Raw genomic sequence first — 24,616 nt, forward strand, 5'->3', positions numbered from 1 at the left:
GAAGAGCCCTACTGCACAAGAGCCATACGTGAGTTCCTCAGAATATATATTTTTTAATCGACCCATTCAGTGATGCTATTACTTACCTCTGAAACAGATGGCACTTGAACCCAGGCCTCCTGACTCAAAGATAGGGACATTATCATTGCACCACAAGAGCTGCTCATGAGTTCCTCAAGATCTTGTCTTAGGTCCAATCGTCTTCAAATGACTTTCTCCGCATCTAAAGGTCAGAGGTGGTGATGCCCACTAATGATTGCCCAGTATTCAGTTCCATTCATAACTGCTCAGTTACTGAAGTAGCTTCTGTTGCATGCAGCATGATGTGGACAACACTCAAGCTTGAGGTGATAAGAAACAAGTAACATTTGTGCCATACGTGCCAGTCAATGATGATTCCCAGCAAAAGGGAATTTAATCATCTTCACTTCACGTTCAATAATATGATCCCTCACCACTGATACCCAGGGTCACCATTGGCCAGACTTTTAGTAGATTAGCTACAAGAGTAGGTCCGCAATTGTGTTTTCCATAGTGATTATTTCACCGAAATCTGTTTAGCATTTACAAGGCACAAGGCGGGATTGCAAGGTCATTAGGCCAACTGAAGTCATAGCACGGTTAGTTTCAAAATAAGACTCTACATTTGGTAAATCGGTTGTACAGAACCTAAGTATTGCTGAAAAATATTGGACATTTAGTTGAGGCTTTTTCTCTTTCACTCATTGAGACAATTCTCAAGAATACCAAAATAAAAGGAGAACCAGAACCAAGAGACAATGCTGGAGAAATTCAGCAGGTCTGACAACATCTGTAATGATTCTGGATCAGTGGTGCTGGAAGAGCGCAGCAATTCAGGCAGCATCCGACGAGCAGCAAAATCGACGTTTCGAGCAAAAGCTGCTCCTCGGATGCTGCCTGAACTGCTGTGCTCTTCCAGCACCACTGATCCAGAATCTGGTTTCCAGCATCTGCAGTCATTGTTTTTAACATCTGTAGTGAGACAAAACAAATTCAATGCTTTGAGTCATTATGACCCTCCTAAAGAAAAAGAAAAACAATGATATTTATACTGTATGGGAGGACAATGCAGATTGGTTAACAAATGAAATCAGTGTTGCTATGGAGAATGCGCCAGTTAATATGACTGACAATTACTTGCTAAGATTTGTTTATAGTTTGAACAGGGTGAGTTGATTCTGATTGGTCAAGCTATTGCCTTAAGAAATGAACCAGAGAATGAATGTTACCAATTTTGTTTCATTGAAACAAGTGCAGTGTGTGTAAATTATGATTCTTCTGTTGGACAACATTTGCTACATAATCCTGAGAATGCAGAGAATTATGCTGACACAATTACGATTGCCAGTAAGGCCTGTAGTAGGCTGCACTTGCATGTATTAATATGGTGTTCTTTGCGGATAGAACGAACATATACATGTATTTTTTTCAGGGTAAAACAGGCAATTGGAACATAAGTGCAGAAAAATCTCTTGTTTTATGTTGACAATGTATCATTGTCCTAAACTCTGAAGAATATCAACAATGTAATATTCATATTTTCTCTTCTAGCTGTCTTTCAGCTATACCTGAATGAGAATGTGTAATGAGAAATTTGCCTTCTAGCATACAGACTATAGTCGACTGAGTTTGTGTATGATTTGGAGATGCCGGTGTTGGACTGGGGTGTACAAAGTTAAAAATCACACAACACCAGGTTATAGTCCAACAGGTTTAATTGGAAGCACACTAGCTTTCGGAGCGACGCTCCTTCATCAGGTGATAGTGGAGGGCTCGATCGTAACACAGAATTTATAGCAAAAATTTACAGTGCGATGTAACTGAAATTATACATTGAAAAACTGATTGTCTGTTAAGCCTTTCATCTGTTAGAATACAGTGATAGTTTCACTTCTTTCATGTGTAAATCACAAAACCTTTTTTATATATTAAAAAGTTGCATTCTTGGTTTAGCTGTTAACAATGGTGATAGCTAGACAATATGTTGAAGGTGTTGGCCCCCTGTGTTCTCTGTCTATGCCATGATGTTTAGATTGATTCTAATCTAAAAAGTGAGATAACACTTTTTAGATTAGAATCAATCTAAACATCATGGCATAGACAGAGAACACAGGGGGCCAACACCTTCAACATATTGTCTAGCTATCACCATTATTAACAGCTAACCCAAGAATGCAACTTTTAAAAAAAGGTTTTGTGATTTACACATGAAAGAAGTGAAACTATCACTGTATTCTAACAGATGAAAGGCTTAACAGACAATCAATTTTTTAATGTATAATTTCAGTTACATCACACTGTAAATTTTTGCTGTAAATTCTGTGTTACGATCAAGCCCTCCACTATCACCTGATGAAGGAGCGTCGCTCCGAAAGCTAGTGTGCTTCCAATTAAACCTGTTGGACTATAACCTGGTGTTGTGTGATTTTTAACTTTGAGTTTGTGTATGACCTTGAAAGATGAGTGATTCTCATCTGAACAGTGTGGACTAGATTTAAACCCCATTCCAAGGATAAAAATACAAATGGACCAGGACCAATTGATTTGCCTCAGAAGGGATTGCTTGCATTTGTAGTCAACTTTTGAGTTTAAAGTAGCAGTATAACTCATGTACTAGCCTCTTCAAATGACTTACTTCTGTTTTCACTAAGAGGAAAAACATCATTCCAGTAAGAGCTGTAAATCAAACTTGATCAACAAACTTGATGAAATTACAATCACTAGGGAAGTGGTACTGAGGAAACGGGTAGAGGCATGGGCTGATAAGTCCCTGGATTGTGATGGATTTCTTCTTGGGGTCTTAGAGAAAGTAGTTAATAAGATAGGAAAGTCATATGACATAGGAGCAGCAATAGGCCGAAATGCATTAGTGTTAATTTTGTAAAATACACTAGCTTCTGAAAATGTTTAAGTTGGCTGGAAGGTACTATCCAAGAAGAGAAGGAGTCGGAAAACAGGAAACATTCGGCCACCTCTCATGGGCAGGGTGTTAGAACCAACCGTCAAGGATGTCAATGGGCACTTAGAAAAACTTGAGGCAGTTAAGAGATGGCATGGCTTGGTATGATTAGATTAGATTAGATTAGATTACTTAACAGTGTGGAAACAGGCCCTTCGGCCCAACAAGTCCACACTGGCCCTCTGAAGAGCAACCCACCCAGACCCATTCCCCTACATTTACCCCTTCACCTAACACTACGGGCAATTTAGCATGGCCAATTCACCTAACCTGCACATTTTTGGACTGTGGGAGGAAACCGAAACACACGGAGGAAACCCACGCAGACACGGGGAGAATGTGCAAACTCCACACAGTCAGTCGCCTGAGGCGGGAATTGAACCTGAGTCTCTGGTGCTGTGAGGCAGCAGTGCTAACCACTGAGCCACCGTTTGCAGTTTGAGGCACTAAGAATTGTTAATACCTTGAATTATTGGCATCAGTGTAATTGCTGTCTGTTTTATATTCCTTAGGGCTGTTGCAGACAAGGAGGAGCCTAACAGTACCATGCAGATGAATGTTATGATAAAGGAAAGGCACTCCTCTGGCAAAAGCCTATTCATCAATTGGTAAGATTCAGTGTGAAAGAAGTATCATGTTCAACCAATTTATTAGCATTACTTGAATAAGTAACGTGCTGAGGATAAAAGGGAGCCTGTAGACATACTGTACTTGGATTTCCAGAAGGTGTTGGACAAGCTGCCACATAAAAGTTTTTTTTGTGCAAAGTAGGAGTTCATGTGTCTCAGGTTAGATTCTAGCATGGATTGAAGATTGGCTGGCTGGCAGAAATCAAAGTATGTATCAAATGGTCTTTTTCTGTTTGGCAGAATGTGATAAATCGAGTCCTGCAACTGTGTGGTGGGCTGTCATCTTTTTACAGTTATATCAGCTATCATAGATTGGGGTAAAGCAGGCATGGTAGCTAAATTTGCAAACAGGTATAGATAGGTAGAAAAATGTGTTGTGAAGAGGATCTAAGAAGGATACAGATTTGAACAGGCAAAAATCTGGCAGATGGAGTTTAATGTAGGAAAATGTGTTGTTCATTTTGACTGGAAGAATTAAAAAGTAACAAAGTATTACTTAAAAATGACTGCAGAATTCCAACATTCTGAAGGATCAAAATGTTCAAGTGCATAAGATTCAAAACCTTAATATGCAGGTACAGCAAGTAATCGTGATACTGTTCTTTATTGTGACCAGTAAGAATGTTATTGTTTAGTTATACTTAGCTCTGGTGAGAACAAAACTCATACTGGCACTGGGACACCCGCATCAACCAACCCCACCGCCCTGTGGCTGAACACTTCAACTCCCCCTGCCTCTCCGCCAATGACATGCAGGTCCTGGGCCTCCTCCACCACCAAACCCATTACCACCTGACACCTGGAGGAGGAACGCCTCATATTCCGCCTTGGGACCCTGCAACCACTCGGGATAAATGTGGATTTCAACAGCTTCCTCATCTCCCCTCCCCCCAACATTATCCCAGTCCCAAGATTCCAAATCGGCACCACCCTGCTGACCTGTCCATCACTGCCCCCTCTGACCTATCACCTTCTCTCTCACCTTTATCCACCTATCGCTTTCCCAGCTACCTCCCCCAAATCCCACTCCCCTCCCATTTATCTCTCAGCCCCGACCCACAAGTTTTATTCCTGATAAAGGACTTATGCCAAACCGTGCATTCTCTAGCTCTTCGGATGCTGCCTGACCTGCTGTGCTTTTCCAGCACCTCATTCTCAACTCATTCTGGTACTGTTTTGGTCTCCTTGTTAAGGAAGGGTGTATTGGAGGTGGTTCAAAGAAGATTTACTAGATTGAGTGGGTTGGCTGAGGAGGAAAAGTTAGAAGGCAAAGCTTGTTTTCATTGGAGTTGAAAAAGAAAGTGGTGATTTGATTCAAATCTATAAGATGTTGAATGATTGTGACAAGGTAGCATGAAAAGGATGTTTCGACGTTTGGGTGAGTCCAGAACCAGAGTACACTGTTTTAAAATTAAGTTTCACCCCATCAGCACAGAGTTGAGAATATTTTTCTTTGAGAGGATTGTGTGAACTTGGAACTCTGCCTCAGAAGATGGTGAAGGGGTGTGTCATTGAATATTTTTAAGGCAGAAGTGCGTAGATGCTTGTTAGACATGGGAATCAAAGGTTATTGGAGACAAATAGAAATATAGAATTCAAAGTACAAACAGAACAGTCATGATCTTATTGGATGGCCAAGCAGGCTTGAGGGAGCAATTGGCTATTTTGACTCCTAATTTGCATGTTTGCATTGTCAAACATTCAGCGAAGGAAAGAGATAGTATGTATTACAGTTTGGGGTGCTAATAAGAGTTAATATCTTGAATTATTGCCAACAATATAATTGTTGTCTATCCTGTACTCCTTGCAGATAAATATCAGCCTGGAAGTACTGCAGATGAATGTTATGGTAGAGGGAAGCCACTCCTCTGGCAAGAGCACGTTCATCATGGTAAGAATGATTCCTCTCCAGTGTTGACACCTTTTATTTAAGTTGCAATTTTAATGTGGAGTTACTTGCATTGCAGTGGGAGTTAAATATAAACAGCATTTGATTTTTTATGAAAGGGGCAAAATGCATTGTCCCTCAGCATTGTTTCAGGAAATTCCCCAGTATGATTAATGTTCCCTCAAGTGTTTTTCATTCCTCTAAGGTACTTATATAAACTTCATTTGGTGATGAGACATTGACAGTGAACTCACTTCCCTGTCTCTAAATTACTGGGCACCAATCATGGCAGGTTTGAGGAAACTTGGGTGTTTCTTTCTTGCAGAGTCTCTCATCCTTCCCCTGTCCCCACAACAGTTACTTGTTGGGCACAGCTGATCACTTCTAGAAATGGCCTTGGGGCAAACTACATTATTGATTAAATTTAAACCTGCCCAGCAAGCAAAAATGTAATTGAATGACTGCATATTCTCACCAGCATAATCTGACCCCAGTTATTTATATAGAGGTTTAGGAATCTAACCATGAAAGAAGTAACCTTTCCAGCACAATAATTTTAGCCATTTTAGAGACAAAGCAGTACCTCCATATTCTGTCCTCCACAAACTTAAGTTCATCAAAACATTTTCCTGCCCATTTCCTAATTTGCATTATGCCCCTTTCACCCATTACTTGTGCTCACTGATTTACATGTGCTCATCATCCAGCAACATTTTAACTTCAAAGTTCTCACTATTGTGTTCGAACTGCTCCATAACCTATCCCTTCCAAATTTCTGTATCCTCCAAGTCTCTGAGGTTTCTGTACTATGCCAACTCTGGTGATTTGTACATCTTTGATTTTCATCGCTTCACCATTCAAACATCTAGGCCCTTAACCTTGGGAATTCTCACTCTATTTCTCCCTGGAGCTCTGGTCTGCCCTTTTTGAGCTTGCTCCTGAAAACCCATCTCCATAAGAAAACTTTTAGTCACCTCTACTAATACCTTACTAGATGGCTTGATTTCAAATTTTGTCTGATAAGTTTTTTGAAGCGATTTTTAAAATCTATATTGAAGGCAATTTGCAGATTTAAATTATTGTAGAGGCAAACGGGATACTAGGGTTTGTAAATTTTAATTGCATTCAAGAGTCCAAGGTGATCAACTAGAACTCCACATAAGTTATATCACAAAAAAATGTGATAGACTAAAAATTAATACATGTTATTCTTCAACTAGTGAGTTCCTAATCATGATTTCCTGTCAGGAGCAAGATCAGAGCAGGAAAGACAATGTGAGAGCATATTTGACTTTGTGTACCTCGAAAAGCTTAGTTCCAAAAAAATTAAAAACTTAAAGTAGAGAAGGATCTGATGCTATTCATGTAAAGTTCTAGAAGGAAATCAGGGAGAGGTAACAGAGTACCAAAGCACAGTTTTGGCAAGCAAGTCTAAAATCAGTCATGGGCAGTCTCTTGGAATCCATAATTCAGCATTAAGTTAGAGTTTTTAGGGAGGCCAACAAAGCCAGTATTGGTTTGTTAGCAGAAAGTCACATTTCATAAAACCAAAAAGATGGCACAAACATTTATTTATCTTTGTGATGTCTCAAATTGGGTAAGTGATGTATCATAGGAGAAAGTGAGGACTGCAGATGCTGGAGATCAGAGCTGAAAATGTGTTGCTGGAAAAGGGCAGCAGGTCAGGCAGCATCCAAGGAGCAGGAGAATCAATGTTTCGGGCATGAGTCCTTCTTCAGGAATGAGGAAAGTGTGCCAAGCAGGCTAAGATAAAAGGTAGGGAGGAGGGACTTGGGGGAGGGGCATTGGAAATGCGATAGGTGGAAGGAGGTTAAGTGAGGGTGATTAGGTGAGGGTGATAGGCCGGAGTGTGGGTGGGGGCGGAGAGGTCAGGAAGAAAATTGCAGGTTAGGAAGGTGGTGCTGAGTTCGAGGGTTGGGACTGAGACAAGGTGGGGGGAGGGAAAATGAGGAAACTGGAGAAATCTGAGTTCATCCCTTGTGGTTGGAAGGTTCCTAGGCGGAAGATGAGGTGCTCTTCCTCCAGCCATCGTGTTGCTATGGTCTGGCGATGAAGGAGTCCAAGGACCTGCATGTCCTTGGTGGAGTGGGAGGGGGAGTTGAAGTGTTGAGCCACGGGGTGGTTGGGTTGGTTGGTCCGGGTGTTCCAGAGGTGTTCTCTGAAACGTTCCGCAAGTAGGCGGCCTGTCTCTCCAATATAGAGGAGGCCACATCGGGTGCAGCGGATGCAGTAAATGATGCGTGTGAAGGTGCAGGTGAATTTGTGGCAGATATGGAAGGATCCCTTGGGGTCTTAGAGGGAAGTAAGAGGGGAGATGTGGGCGCAAGTTTTGCATTTCTTGCGGTTGCAGGGGAAGGTGCCGGGAGTGGAGGTTGGGTTGGTGGGGGGTGTGAACCTGACGAGGGAGTCACGGAGGGAGTGGTCTTTTCGGAACGCTGATAGGGGAGGGGAAGGAAATATATCCCTGGTGGTGGGGTCCGTTTGGAGGTGGCGGAAATGACGACGGATGATACGATGAATATGGAGGTTGGTGGGGTGGTAGGTGAGGACCAGTGGGGTTCTGTCCTGGTGGCAATTGGAGGGGTGGGGCTCAAGGGCAGAGGAGCGGGAAGTGGAGGAGATGCGGTGGAGAGCATCGTCGACCACGTCTGGGGGGAAATTGCAGTCTTTGAAGAAGGAGGCCATCTGGCTATGATGTATCATAGCCAAGATGGTCTCAGAACTGACCATTTCGATTGCCTCCCGGATGTCTTATACAAATCATTGACTATTGGGAACAATTATTGATGTCTGTAAGATTTATCACAGGAAGCAACTTGGAAACAGTTCTTTTTGTTTGTCCCATTTTGGTTTGAAACAATGAGAAATGACCCCGCCCCCGATTCTTATACATTTCTGAGGGAACTTGACAGGGCTGATATTGAAAGGATGTTTCTCTCAATGGGAGAGAGTATCATGGGGGGTACAGTATGAAACCAAGGGATCTCCTATTTATTTTGAAGGTGAGATTTATTTTATCTCTCAGAGGGTTGTTAGTTTGTGGAATGCTCTTTCCCAGTGAGCAGTGGAGGCTGAGTCATTTTATATTTGTCATGCTTTGTGAGATAGATTCCTATCTAACAGGGGAGTCAAAGAGGGGAGTTCCTCTTGGGGCTGATTGACTTACTCCTGGTTCCAGTTCTTATGTTCTTATAATTAATCATCTTTTCTGATATTGTTACTTGAGGCTTTAAGTACATTTATTCAGTGAGGAGTCAAGCCATTCAGACCAGAAAAATGTCAGGTTCAACCACTAGCCTGTGATGTGATTGGCTGAATTCAGATTGTTTTGGGGTACAATTCCTTGGCTGTATTCCACCTCATAGTACTCCACTCAGATGGTTTGTTAACATGCCTTTGCAGCCAAGCCTGTTAAAATCGCCATTTGCATATTTTTCACCTGGATTGTGATCAAGGGAAGGAAACTAGTCATGGCTTCACTTTTCCCCAGCCTTAGAGTAACTGCAACCAATTACAACCAGCAGTGATCGACTGCTGTCTGCCTGTTGGCCAACCCAGAATAGACCAGAATCAAAGTTCTGTATACAACATATTTCGGCTGAATGGCCTATAGTTTACATGTGATTCTATGTAAAACTTGGACCTTTACTAAATAACCTAAGATTACTATTTGTAAGGAATCCATTGATTTTTTTTGGTGAAATAATTCTCTTTTTATCATCTTACAAGAACCAAATTACTTATATTCAGGGCAGACAGATTTGTTTTTGTGTGCTTTTCTTTTGAAGTCACTAACACCTACTTTCAAGCCTTTTGAAATCATGTTCTGCACCTTTATAGTTATGTTGAAAAGCACAGTTTGTGACTTTTAAGATGCAAGGATTTACTTTTGTTACAAGCAACCAGAGAAAAGGATATCTCACAATGAGTATAGGATCATTTTTACCATCAGCTCACCTTTGATTATATCTGACAAGTTTTGGCCACCCGCCACATCTGACCTTGTTTATGTCATACACCCGGCAAAAATATAAGTTCTATTATACAAGTCCCCAGATTGCTTCCCAAACATGTTGAAACGAATCTCACATTGCCTGCTGTTTAGACCATAAGACATAGGAGTGGAAGTAAGGCCATTCGGCCCATCAAGTCCACTGCGCCATTCAATCATGGCTGATGGGCATTTCAACTCCACTTACCCGCATTCTCCCCGTAGCCCTTAATTCCTTGTGACATCAAGAATTTATCAATCTCTGCCTTGAAGACATTTAGTGTCCCGGCCTCCACTGTATCTGCGGCAATAAATTCCACAGGCCCACCACTCTCTGGCTGAAGAAATGTCTCTGCATTTCTGTTCTGAATTTACCCCCTCTAATTCTCAGGCTGTGTCCACGGGTCCTAGTCTCCTCGCCTAACGGAAACAATTTTCTAGCATCCACCCTTTCCAAGCCATGTATTATCTTGTAAGTTTCTATTAGATCTCCTCTTAACCTTCTAAACTCTTTACCGACCTTATTGACCATGCTTTGTGCATTTACACATATACACTGTTAGCCTAATTTAGAACTTGATGAATTAATTCAGCTGTCAGCTATGGCTCAGTTGATAGTAGCCTTACCTTGAATCATAAGATTCTGAGTTCAAAGTCCGCTTCAAGGCTTGAGTACAAAAATCAACTCTGACACTCCAGTGCAATACTGAGGGAGTACTGTATTATGGCAAGGGCTATATTTCAAATAAGACAGTAAACTGAAGCCCTGTCTGTTTACTTGGCTGGATTTAAAGGATCTCATAGTACTATTTGGAAGGAGCTACCAGACTCCTGGTCAATATTTACCCCTCAATCAACATCACAAAACAGGCGTTGCGTCATTATCACATTGCTCATTATGGGTGTTTGCTTCACATAAATTTGCTGTCACATTCCCCTAGATCACGACAGTAAAAATACTATATTGCGATGCCTGGTAGTCCTGGATAATGTAAGCAAACACACATCTTTTTTTTAACCTGTTGATGTGACCTAACTGATTTCTTGCCTGAATGTTTTCCGCTTCTTGCAATCCTCTGAGCGATTTGTTTAACCTTCCTACGTCCAATTTCCACTTCCCCTTACAAATTACTTTAAACTTTTCCTGAAAACACGAGCAGGTGAGGACATTGGTTCCAGCTCTGATCAGGTGTGATCCACCTGACCTTTATAGTCCAACCTCTCCTGAGAACTAGTCCCAGTGTTCTGGGCACCTAAAGCCCTCCCTCTTGCAACATCTATTCAGCTAGGTGTAGGTGTTCACACAGGGCTGTTAAATAGGGATCTCCAGGATTATGACCCAGTGACAATGATGGAGCAACAATGTACTTGCAAGTCAGGATGCTGTACGATTTGGAGATGGCCACAGTTTCCATGTGCCCTTGTCTTGCGAGGAGGTACGGGGTAGGTGTTAGTTGCTGGATAAATCTGCTGAGACCTGAGGTGACCCATGTTTTTGTTGTTATCCTGACAGAATTATTTTTGTCTGTGTTCATTGTTGATAACGGCGAGATAATCTTTTCATAAAATGATCCTGTGCTATATGTCTAACCTTTGCCAATGATGAACAAAAAAGTAATTGTGGTCAGTTCTATTGATCAGCATCTGCCAGCAACATAAAGAGGAGGTCGTTTTGATCGTCGTTCAGTTGCTATGGCATTGGCTGACTCATCATTCTCTCTGCAGAGTAGAAACCAGACGATTCCAGCAAAGTGATAACTGGGTTTTGCTCTTTGTGAAAGACTTATTATTGCTAATAAAAGCTTCCATTTATCATCTTCCTGTGCTTATGTAAACTCAGAAAATTGGAATGTAGACAGGAAGTGGACGTGACATGCCTGCTGATAATTATACTGCATCATTTCTGATACAAAGGATTCTTCCCCGATTTGATTTTTTGACATTGCTATGGGGTACCTCAACATTTTATAATTAATTTCATCTGATCTGGCCGCACTTGTTCTGTGCCAGCATACTTTATTTATATTCCCCTCACAATGGCTCTCTCTTGGCTGTGCAATGGCCTCACTTCCATTCCTAATAACTTCTGCCTTCTTTCGCAGTGCTTCTAGATTTCAGTTTCAGATGCAGAACATGCTCAAGAGGTGAATGAGGGCTGTAACAGTTGGAGCAACCCAAATTTACTCCGTTCTAGAACCGGAATGGTGCATTTTCATTATCACCATAGTAACAATATAAAAAAACTTCTAGACTGCTTGATGATATTCAGTATGCAATTTTCACCCCCCATCTTTTGTAGATGGGCTGCCAGTTTTACAGGCAATGGAAGCCAACACAGCAGCCTGGAGTAAGAGGCAGAGGCAGCCACAATAGGGAGGGGAGCAGGTGAAATTGTCATCCTGTGGGCTTAAGATCGTAAAGTCGAGTTACATGGAATTTGAGTGGATTTGTTACCCGTGGAAGATGGGATAATGGGAAGTAAAAAGAAAATGGAAAAAGATCTGCAACAATGTACAATTGGAACAGCCTCTAAGACATTGTGAGGCAAAATAAATATAGAGGAGAAAAGTGAATGTGAGAAAAATCATACAACATCGCGTGCGTGAGTGTGAAAGATAGGGAAGAGCGTGCATGTGAGAAAATCAGAATTTGAGAGAGAGAGAGAGAGAGAGATGGGGGTAAAGCATATATGTGAGAAGGCCACAGTGTGTGTCAGGAAGTGCAAGAAATCAGGAAGCCACTGTGAGGGGGTTCTTTGGTGTCTTCGATGTGGCAGATTGCAGTATGAAGGCACATCTTTGCTGAGGAAGAGATTAAACTCTATCCTGTGAAATACAAGTTGTGAAGATGGCAGAGAAAGGGAAGTAAACTATAAAGCAGCACACTGTTGCTGTTTACTGGCTGTGTTGCTTGACAAATAATCCAGAGAACTGGCCTAATAATCCAAGGATGTGTGTTTATACCACATTGTGGGATCTGGGGAATTTAACCTCAGTTAACTAAATGAATCTGGATTAAAAAGATAGTACCGATGGTAACCAAGCAACTACCAGATTTTTATAAATTAATTAACTTAGTTGATTTACGTACTTTAGGGAAATAGATCGATTATCCTTATTGGGTATGCTTTACAACATGATTCCAGACGACAAAAATGTGATTGACTTTTAACTGTCTATGAAATGGTCTAGCAAGCTGTCCCAGGCCATCGAAAAAAAGAGGTAACACCGGCTCAAGGAACTTGAAGAAATACATTGTTATAAATAACCAATACACAGGAATTATTTTCAAGCTGCAATCTCTGTTTGTGGTTCTGATGACTGTTATAAACTACTCAAGCTTGCTTCATGCTTTACAACTTCATTTAATCCCTCAATTAAATTACAGCCTGTAACTCATTCCCAGTGATCCATTAATCTCTATGTAAACTGTCTGACCTTTGCTTGTAGCTTAGTGGAAAAAAGCATGATAAACCAGTGTACTTCGAAGACATTAAAAGCCAGAGGGTTCCAAGTTCATTACCAGGTCTGTACTATTGGCTTGTTTCAGTGATTGCAATTGAGGTTCTGCAAGTTCAGCTGTAATGCTTTTAAATGTTTTTATTTTCTGTGGGATATGAGTGATGTTAGCAATGTTAGCATTTGTTGTCTATCCCTAATTGTCCTTGAACTGAGTGGCTTTCTTGACCATTTCAGAGGGCAGTTAAGTGTCAGCATTGCTGAGAGGCTACAGTATTATGTTGGCCTTTCTTCCCTAAATGGCACTGGTAAACTAGGTGGGACATTAAAACAGTTCACAATGATCACACGATTGCCATTAGATGGGTTTTCATTCTAGACTTCTATTGAATTTATTAAATTCAAATGTCATCATCTGCTATGGTGGAATTCGAACCCTGGGGCCGCAGCAAACATTTCAATATCTGTTACTGAAATCTGTGAGCATCGACGAGGCAGTCCGAGTGCTGACTCACGGCTGCAGTGGCGGAGGTGTGTTTGGGTTCCCGGTGGGAGTCTGCATCCAGCATAGATTCATGGAAATGGTAGCAGAGGCAGGTTTGGGCCCAGATTGAGACCCGATGACATTGGCAGCATCTGCATCAGTGAGGTAGACCTGAGGCAGAGTCGGGTTTGGGCTGGTGCGGTACTTGGCAGGGTCAGTGGTGTCAGCATTAGTGAGATCCAGTGAGGACTCATAGTGGCGGGAGCATCAGTGGAGGCAAGGTGGTACCGAAGAGTGGAGATTTTTGTTCTAGCAGGGGCAGCACTAGGCCCATGGCAGAGGACTTAACAAGAAGGACTGTAAACTTCTTGTAAATTAATGAACATTTTCTCATTTTTTTTTAATTTTTCTTCCTTTATATTCTATGTTTTGCTTTATTTTTGTGTATTTTAGTGTGGCGCCAGAAAGCAGCAGCACTATACACCACTTTTCACTGTATTTTGTAACAAAATCCACGTGACAATAAATAAATAAATAGTACATCAATAGGACATTAGCCTGGATCACTGGATTACAAATCCAGTGCTTTCTCATTTTAAGTGTTTAAAGGCTTGTTCGCACTCATTGGCAAGGTTTCCTAATATAGAATTCTGAAGAATTGGCTGAGATATTGCCAGTACTCATTGTACTGACTGTCTTTTTCCTCGTCCTTGCTCTGAGTTTTGGGTCACGGATTTCTATTAGGTTTGTATTGCACTAGTTTGCTATTTCCTTCTCCAGGATGGCTGAGCAGGAATCTCTCCCAAACTTAGCACCTCCAATGACATGCATTGGGAATGATTTGCAGGCTGACAACCAAGCTGTTTCAATGACCAACAAGTCCTAGAGTGGGACACAAACCCGAAGTTCCTGACCGAGAGATAGGGAGGCTAGTCACTCCAGCACAAGACCTCCATCTCCAGTACACTATACTCTCACAATAGTTTAGTGTCTTCAGGGCAGGAAGAAAACTTTTTAACCTCCTGATTCTATGAGAGGAAAACCCTCTCTGGGACTTTTGTTTATACTCCAGTTTGTAATTTCTAGGTAATCTTTCGAAAAAGAAAGATGTCCATTTATACAGAACTTTTCACAACTTCAGAACATCTCAAAATGCTTTACAACAGCATAGTCGACCTGATGATACTATTGGAAATGTGTCAAGGAATTTGTGCACTGCAAATTATACTGTTAATGGTAGGGCCTTGGGTAGTGTTGTAGAACAGAGGGATCCAGGGGTTAAGGTACATAATTCTTTGAAGTTTGCATCACATGTAGACAGGGTGTTTAAAAAGTTGTTTAGAATGCTTGCCTTCATTACTCAACCCTTTGAGTATAGGAGTTGGGAAGTCATGTTAACATTGTACAGGACATTAGTGAGACCTTTTCTGGAGTTCTGTGGCCAGTTCTGTTATAGGAGAAGTATTATTAAGCTAGAGAGTGTTCAGAAGAGATTTAACAGGATGTTGCCCGGTGTGGAAGGTTTGAGTTATAAAGAAAGGCTGGATAGGCTGGGACTTCTTTCATTGGAGTGTAGGAGGTTGAGAAGCAACTCTATACAGCTTTATGAAATCATGAGGGTGGTTGCCTTTTTGCTAGCATGGGGGATTTCAAGACTTGGGCCATATTTTTAAGGTGAGAGGAGAGAGATTTAAAAGAGTCATAAGGGGCACATTTTTTACACAAAGTGTGGTTCGTGTGAGAATGAACTTCCAGAGGACTTGGTGGATGTGGATGTACGTAAATGGGAAAGGTTTGGAGGGATATGAGCCTGAGGGATATCAGGCAGGCAGGTCTACTTTGGTTTGGGATTATGTTTGGCATAGGCTAGTTAGACAGAAGGGTCTGTTTCTGTGTTGTATAACTCTATGACTAACATGTTTCAGCAATGTTGTGTGATAAATATTGAAGGCTGTCCTTCAAAATTGTTACCTGAGATTTTGAGATTTATTACACACCTCTGGAGCAGGTGGGACTTGAACCTAGGCCTTCAAGTCTGGAAGTAAGGACACCAGTACTGCACCTCAAGAGCCCTAAATATTCCTGTATATGATCTCTGTGATAAGCATTTGCCAATGCTGACATGTGATATTAATTGTTAAAACGATTGCTGATTGTTTACCTAAGGTGAATGTCACAAAGTTGTTGAATCTGTCCGCAGTTGCAGGTTTTGGCCATGGAGTGTCACCCTGGGGCAGTCTATATTTTTGATACGGAGTACAGACAATATCTGCAAATACAATCTGATTTTCTGATGCCTGAGAGACTTTCTGGACTGCCTTGTACCTCAATGCTACCATGTTTATTAAGATTTTAATTATTGCTTCCCCACCATCCACTGCCTCAAACATTGCTTTTGGTTGACTGCTAGGAACATGGACTTGTCCTCCTGCAAATTGGAGCTCATCATTTGGCCATCAATTAAACATCTCCACTCTCAGTCACCCTACCCCATCTCTTTCTCTCTCTCTCTCTTGATCATTCTCTCACCCAACGCATTCCTCCCACCTCTCTTACTTGCTCTCTCTTACTGTCCCTGACTTACCCTCTTGCCTGAATATTCTCATGTCTCTTACTCCCCTCCTTTGTATCTCACCATGCCTCTCCCCATTTTCTATCTCATCACAGCTTTTCCTTACGTCTCTCTCTTTCTCTCTCTCTCTCTCTCTCTCACTACATCCCTTTGTCCTCACCTCTCTCCAATGTCTCTCCCCTCTGCTCTCTATCTCACTCCTTCCCTTCGCTTCTCTTTCTCTCTTCTCCCCCTTCTCTCTCACTCCCCTCTTTTCTCTCTCTCCACTTCTCTCTCTCTCTTTCTCTCCCTCTCCCTCCCCCTCTCTCCACCAACCTTCCCCTTCTCTCTCTCTCCCCTCCCACCTCTCTACCTTTCCCACCTCTTAAGAACATAGCTCATGGCTCACAGCAAAGACATATACCAGTGAGGAAGAAGGATTTTAGAAAAAGGATCAGCAAACTAAGGTTAACGAGGGAAGTTAAAGATAGCATCACATTGAAATTGGAAAAAACCTACAATCTAGCAAAGACTTAGTGGTAAACAAGAGGATTAGGAAAGTTTTTAAAACCAACAAAAGACAACCAACCAACAAAAAAAGGGATAAATAAACTTTGAAGATAAAGTTGGAAGAAGTATCAAGACAGACATCAAGAACTTCTTTAATTACACAGAAAGAAAGAGAGAAACCAAAGTCACGATAGGCATCTTTGAATATGAGGCTGTATAAATAATGGAAACCAGGATAGAATGGAGGAATTGAATACCTAAGTTATTTGCATCAGCCTTTACATTAGAAGAGAGTAATAACGTCCTAAAATTGCTAAATATTTGAAGGGGCAAAAGGAGAGGAAATAAACATAATAACCATAACTGAAGAAACAGTCCTAATGGAATTAGGATATTAAAGGTAGTAGTTACAGAGATAGTGAATGCACTGGCAGTAATCATTCAGGAATCGTTAGATTCTGGAAACCATCCTAGAGTATTGAAAAACTGTCAATGTAACCTCTTTATTTGAAAGGGAAGGAGACAAAAAAAAAACTAAAGGCCAGTTAGCTTAATTCATTTATTGGGAAAATGTTAGACTCTATTATAAAGGCTGTAATAGTCAAACATTTAGAACAACATAACATGACCCAACAGAATCATCATATCTTAATGGGAAAATTATGCCTGACAAATTTACGAGAATTCTTTGAGGAAGTTACAAACAGGGTAGATAAAGAAAAAGTGGTGGATAGAATTTGTTTGGTTTTTCAGAAAGTGTTTGGTAAGGTGCTACGCATTAGGCTACTTAATAAGATAACAGTCCATGGTGTTGGAGGTAGTGTATTAACACGGTTAATGGAAGATAGAGAGTTGGGTTTAGAGAGCTATTTTCAGGATGACAACCTCTAGTGAGTGGTATGCCACAGGAATCAGTGCTGGGGGCTATAATTATTTACAATATATGCTAATGGCTTGTTGAGGGAACAGAATTTACTACAGCCAACTTTGCAATTGACACAAAAATTGACGGGAAGACAATTAATGGGGATGACAAAGCATCTGCATAGGATTATAGACGGGTTAACTGAGTGGACCGAAACTGGACAGATGGAATAGAATGTGGAAGTGTGAGCTTATGCACTTTGGCAAGGAGAATAAAGGAGCTAAATATTATTTAAGTGAAGAAAGACTGCAAAAAGTTACAGACCGGAGTCCTCATCCATGAATCACAAAAAGCTGGTATCCAAGTTCATTGGATAATTGGAAAGGCAAATGGAATGTTGGACTTTATATCAAAGGGAATGAATTATAAAGGTAGGGAGCTTTTGCCAAAGCTATACAAGGCACTAGTTAGATTGTAGCTGGAATACTGTAAACAGTTTTAGGCCCCTTATCTAAGGAAAGATGTACTGGCATTGAAGGCAGTCCAAAGAAGCTTCACCAGGCTGATACCGGGTATGGAAGGTCTGTCTTCTGACGAGAAATTGGGTAGATTGTTGTGCTAATTGGAATATGGAGGAATGAGAGGTGATCTTATTGAAACACAAGATTCTTAGAGGACTTGACAAGATAGGTGCAGAAAGATTGTTTCCCCTTGTAAGAGATTCTAGGACCAGAGGGCTCAAACTTGGAATAAAGGCAGAGATGATGAAGAATTTCTTCTCTCAGAGTGTTGCGAATTTGTGGATTTCTTGACTGTAGAACGCTGTTGAGGCTGGGTCATTACATATATTCAAGGCTAACATAGGCAGATTTTAACTGTTAGGGAATCAAGGGTTATGGGGAAAAAAGCAGGAGTGTGGAGTAAAGGATTATCACATCAGGTATGAATGGCAGAACAGATTTGTTGGTCTGAATGGTCTACATTTATTCCTATGTGTTATGGTCCCTGACTCTCCCCACCTTTCTCTATCTCTAACCCTGACGTGCCATGTACCTCTCTCCCCTCAACTCTCTAGTCTGTTCCCTCAGCTCTCTACTCTGTCTCTGTCCTCTTATTTTTCATTTTCCTGCTCTCTGTTTTTTCTCTCTTTCCTTTCTTCGCTCCTCTATTTCTTCCCTCTTAGCCTGTCTCTCTCCTACTCTCACTCTCTCTCTCTCTCTCTCTCTCCCTCCCTGCCCTTTATATTTCCTGCTGTTTTCACCTACAGCACAACTTGAAAATACTGCATTTCTACAAAAGCTTGGAGATAGTGAGGACTGCAGATGCTGGAAAGTCAGAGTCGATAAAATGTGGAGCTGGAAAAAAGCACAGCAGGGCAAGCAGCATCAGAAGAGCAGAGGAGTCGACATTTCAGGCGTCACTCTTAATGAGTCCCCATGAACAGCTCTGCCCAAAAAGTCAACTCTCCTACACCTCCGATACTGCTTGTACTTGTTCCAGCTCCACATTTCTATAAAAGCAGTTGACTTCCTTTATAGTGTAACTTTTTTTTATTTCTCTGCAATGTGCCAGTGAGCCTGAGTGTCCTTCCATTAACTAATTGCAAGGGTCATACATCTCTTTGTTTTATACATCAGTCATTTCAGTTTTCAGAATGTGTTTGTGGCACAGTGGGCATAAGCAGCTGCTACCAGACAGAACTTGTTCTTAAAATCCATAAATTTCACAGCATAATCCAACTGCATAAAATTACTTTTTAAATAGCTATCTATAAATACCATATTTCAGCAAAGTGATTCACGCCCACAGACATATGTGATTGTAATGTGTGTTAAGGCACTTTCTCATTGTACTGTGCATTGTAATTGAGAAGTCAGGATTCTACATCCAACTGTTTCCATTATTGGGTAGGAGTTCTCCAAGAATGTTTACCTATATTAACTCGTCTTTGGATTCCACTGAAATACTCTTCAGAATGAAACTCACTATAAAATGGTGTTGCAGCTTATCCCAGGATATAAAGCTTGTGTGGTGCAGGCATTTGTTATAAAGAGAGAAGGAAATACAAGGCACAGAAGGAAATCCCACAGGTATTCAGAAAGAATGAGCTATCAGCACCACTAGAGTGTTGGGAGGAGGAAATTGGGTAAACTTTCACTTGATGTGATAGAGCAAAGTACGTGATACAAGAGTCAGCAGCTTGTTTTGTATGTGTGTGTGTGTGTCTCTCTCTCTCTCCCTCTCTCTGTCCATTTTTAAATTTCTGTTGTAGTCTGCCGACCTGCTATTATCCAATTTACACCAATGCAGCAAGTTATAATCTACCTCAAGTGTGCTGGGTGGTGTAGAGGGGGATCAAGAGGGGGAAGTTGAATGGATATTGACCATACAAACACTGATAAAATAAGGAGGGAAGCAACAGAAATAAAGGAGAGAAAAGAGGATGATTGACAGAGGGTATATTTCCTCAGAAGAGAAGAGCATATTTAGGGACCATCTATTTCTTAAGTTCTGATACTGATCAACAAGGGAGTTGGAAGGCAGGGAGATGTTCTGACCAGCAATACTCTTGCTGTAGGTAGAGTAGGCTTGATGGGCCAATTGGCCTGCACCTATTTTTTATGATTAAATAAGATCGTCACCAAGAAATCGAATACGGAATTCGGACTAAACTTCTTCAACCAAAGAGTGGTGAGAATGGAACTTGCTACAAGAGAAAGTGGTTGTAATAAATACTACAGACACAATTAAGGGAAGCTAAACAAATATATGATGTGAATAAATAGTAATGATGGTAGACTTATATAAGAAAGTCAACTGACATTGACTGGTTGGGTTGAATAACTGTTTATCCTACATAACTTGAATAATTGCATTTGGACTGCAGCACTTCAATATGGCAGCTCACTCTCAAGGGTAGCTAGGGCCAGGCAATAAATGTTAGCCAGCCAGTAATGCCCATGTCCCACAAATGAATAAACTTAAAAAAAAATTTTCAGGTCATTTTGAACCTGATTTTCCAGACTTTCACTAGTACTGGGGGATTTTGTTTTGATAATGGACAGGGACAACAGATTTCCTATTGAAATTATTGAAAGAAAATCTCAAAGATTGGTCTAGTTTTCTTATAGTAAATGATAAAGAAACTGAGTGAATTGCATCAGTGAAATCAGCACACATCTTGAATGCAGTACTTGTAATAGGTAGAGGTCAACGTTAGGACGTGATTTATTTGCAGGAAATGAAGCAAAGGCAATTCAATTTGTTCTTTTTTCATATGGTACTGGATTTTCCTTAGCTACAACTTCAGGATAGTATTCTTTATAGAGCATAAAATGTTCACTTTACCTCCCAGTTAGATATGCACAAAGAACAGCAGCAAACTAACATAATTAAGACATTGCTAGCCTCAAAATACTGAGGCTATCGATTAAGAGCAGATTAAAATTGCAAACCCAGGCATTAGACTAGAATTTGCTAGATCAGGGAATCAAGCAGCATCTGCTCTGTAAGCTCTAACAAAATTCTTTTCTTCGCTCAAAATTGTTGAAAATGCAAGCTCGTAACAAGCATTAACCAATCAGATATCAGAATTGAGAAATAAGCACTGGGAGGACTGATGAGGAAGGCGTATTGGTCATCTAACACAATATCTCCTGATGTAGCTCAGGGTCATTCATTGTTTATAATGCTCCTGTGAAGTGCTTTGGGATTTTCATAGAATTCCTAGTGTGGAAGCAGACTATTTGGTACAACAAGTCCACACCGACACCCTCTGAAGAGTATCCAACCCATTCCCCTCTCCTATCCTATTACTCTACATTTCCCCCGACTAATGCCTACACATCCCTGAACACTATAGGCAATTTAGTATGGCCAGTTCACCTAATGTCTTCCTTATGTTAAAAATGCTGTGGTAATTATTGCATCATGTGAATAAGTGAATGTCAAATTCAGGAAGGAAAAAAAAAGGAAAGAAAAATTAGATTAAAAGAGAAAGGAGGAGGAGCACAAACATGAAAAGCAACCTAAAAGAAAGATTGATTTTAATATTAGTGAAGTTCTTCATTTGTGATTGTTAATTTGCAGTGCCAGACATAGATTGGCAGTCATTAGCACTTAGGGAGTACTCATTGCTATAATTTTTCATATTCTCCTTCAGTTTAGGGAGCTGTTGGTATACTGATAATGTCACTGGACTAGAATACTATATCCTCGGCTGATTAATCTGGGGACACGGTTTTGAATCCCACTACAGATGATGGTGAAACTTGAGCTCAAAATCTGAAATAAAAAGCCATCCTAATGGTCATCGCATAACCAATCTGGTTTACTAACATTCTTCAGAGAAGGAAATTTGTTGACCTTGACTGATCTGGCATAGATGCAGTTCCAGACTTGATTCTTGACTGCCATTTAAAATGCCCTATTGAGCCATTAGGTTGTATCATACTGCTATGATGCCTAAACCTAAGGACTGAAACCGGATTGCCACCTGGCAGTGATCTAGGCATAGAAGCAGCAATGTCAAATGCAGCCATGTCGGTCCTGCAAAACCTACTTTTCCAATATCCAGGGCCTGGGCCAATATTGGGAGAGCTGTCCTGCAGACCAGACAAGCAACAGATTGACATAGACATACACACAGAGTCATGTCTTACAGACAATATCCCAGACACCACCCTCATTATCTCCCCTGAGTTTTGTTCTGTCACACAGGCAGGACAGCTCGGTAGTGTACAGTTGAGATGGAGTTGCCATGGGAGTCCTCAACATTGATTCTGGATTCCATGAGGTCTGCTGTTTCCCTGCTATCAGTCTTCCCCCACTCCCCTTTAAGGTGAGGAATCAACAATCTCTCCATATTGAACACTTGGAGGATGCAGTGAGGATAGCAAAAGCACATAATAAATTCCAGTTTGGAGACTTCAATGTCCATCATCAAGAGTAGCTCAGCAGCACCTCTCCTAACCAAAACTGGTTGACTCCTAACGGACACATGTAGCAAGTAGTGAGGGAATCAAGAACAAGGAGAAGTATGCTTGTCCTGGTCTTCACCAATCTACCTCTCGCAGATGCATCTGTTTATAATAGGTTGAGGTAATCACCACACATTCATTGTGGAGACGAAGCCCCACCTTCACATTAGCGCTATCGCACTAGATGAGACAGATATTCAAACAGATCTAGCAACACAAAACTAGACATCCACTGTAGCCACCAGAGGTAGAATTATATTCAACTATAATTTGTAACCCCATGACCAAGCTATTCTCCATTTTACCATTTCTATCAAGGGATTAGCCAGCAGCACCTCATCGATGTCCAGTTTAGAACTGCTAAATCTATTCTAAATTTATCCCATTGAATGTAATGAGGAGATAGTTAAATTCTCTCATGTTGGAGACGGTTATTGTCTGGCACTAGTGTGGCATGAATGTTACCACTTCTCAGCCCAGACAAGGTGTTATTCAGGTCTTGCTGCTTCATAATCTGAAATGTCATGAATGGTGCTGAACATTGTGCAATCCAACAGTGAACGTCCTGATCCTGACTTGGGGTGCAGGGGTCACTGATTAAGCAGCTGAAGAGTGCTGGGCTCAGGATACCACCTTGAGGAGCTCCTGCAGGGATGTCCTGGAACTGAGATGTTTGATCCCAATAAACACAACCATCTTCTTTTGCGTTATGTATGACTCTAACTAGTTTTCCTTCAGATTACCATTGACTCCAATTTTACTAAGATTCCTTGATGCTACATTTAGTCAGAATCTGCCTGTGGTAATTTACCAGGCCAGCTTGATCATCTTTTTTAAATTCAATTTTACAGCTTGCTAGATAGATGCTACTGTTGTGGATGTACTGGAACAACTACGCTAGAGATATGGTCAGTTCTGGAGAACAAGTATTTCCATACAGTTGCTTGAATGTTGTCAGGGCATATAGCCTTTGCAGAATCAAGTGCCTTCAGCAGTTTCCTGATTTCAAATGGAGTAAGTTGAATTGGCTAATCTGACATCTATGATGCTATGAAATGGTTGGTTTTGGGCTAATAAGTGACGACGAGCATTTGTGCCTCACGAGTGCCAAGCATTAACCATCTCCAACAACTGTCTCCTCTCTCGATATTCAACAGCATTACCATTGTTGAATACTCCAGCATCAAGACTCTGGTAGTTACCATTGGTCAAAAACCAAATTGGACAAGGCACATATAAAATTTGTGGTTACAAGAACAGGTTAACATTACAAATTCATCTCTTGACTTTGCAAAGTCTGTCCAGCATTTCCAAGGCATAAGTCAGAAGTTTGTTTGAATGCTAAACACTTGCCAGGATGATTACAGCTTCAACAACGCTGAAGATTGTGCCATCCAAGACAAACTAGCCTGCATGATTGGGTACCAATCCATCACTGGCTTGGCAACACTCTCTCCATCACTGACACACTGTGACAATAGTCTGTATCACCGACAAGGTGCACTGCAGCAACCCGCCAAGGTTCCTCAATGTTACCATCCAAACCCACAAACCCGACCACCCATCAGAATAAAAGCAGTAGATTAATGGAAACACTGCTATCTGTAGGTTCCCCTCCAAGCCACAAACTAGTCTGATTTGGATTTATATTGCCATCCCTTCACTGTTGCTGGATCAAAACCCTGAAACTCCACCCAAATAGCACAATGATTATACATTGACGAAAGCATATCAAATTGACTCTCATCACCTTTAGAATGGACAACAAATGTTGGCTTTTGAGAGATGCTCACATTCCATATACAAATTTTTAAAAATTCTATTCTACTTTGAGTTGAAAAATAAACTCTTTTCATCTTTCAGTTTTTCAGACTGGAGGCCTGTGACCAGTGGAGTGCCACAAGGTTCGGTACTGGATCCACTACTTTTCGTCATTTATATAAATGATTTGGGTGTGAGTGTAAGAGGTATGGTTGGTAAGTTTGACACCAAAATTGGAGGTGTAGTGGACAGCGAAGAAGGTTGCCTCAGATTACAACGGGATCTTGACCAGATGGGCCGATGAACTGAAGAGTCGCAGGTGGAGTTTAATCTAGTTAATTGCGAGGTGCTGCATTTTGGGAAAGCAAATCTTAGCAGGATTTATACACTTAATGGTAAGGTCCGAGGGAGTGTTGCTGAACAAAGAGACCTTGGAGTGCAGGTTTATAGCTCCTTGAAAGTAGAGTAGTAGGTAGAGAGAAGAAGAAGGCGTTTGGTA

General features: G+C 41.1%; 1 protein-coding gene across 1 annotated transcript in view; it reads left to right on the forward strand.

Annotated features, from left to right (window-relative positions):
- The window catches only part of LOC122562424 (uncharacterized), a 67,278-nt gene that overhangs the window by 9,670 nt on the left and 32,992 nt on the right, over positions 1-24,616 (forward strand). Inside the window, exons 2-3 of the mRNA XM_087999787.1 lie at positions 3,493-3,588; positions 5,420-5,500. Of these exons, the coding sequence (XP_087855913.1) occupies positions 3,493-3,588; position 5,420 (97 nt within the window). The 3' untranslated portion in view covers positions 5,421-5,500. The remainder of the gene's footprint in view (positions 1-3,492; positions 3,589-5,419; positions 5,501-24,616) is intronic.

Source organism: Chiloscyllium plagiosum, unplaced genomic scaffold, assembly GCF_037043375.1.
Source record: "Chiloscyllium plagiosum isolate Xiang-an unplaced genomic scaffold, Cpla_swu_hap1 HiC_scaffold_24, whole genome shotgun sequence".
Taxonomy (NCBI): domain Eukaryota; kingdom Metazoa; phylum Chordata; class Chondrichthyes; order Orectolobiformes; family Hemiscylliidae; genus Chiloscyllium; species Chiloscyllium plagiosum.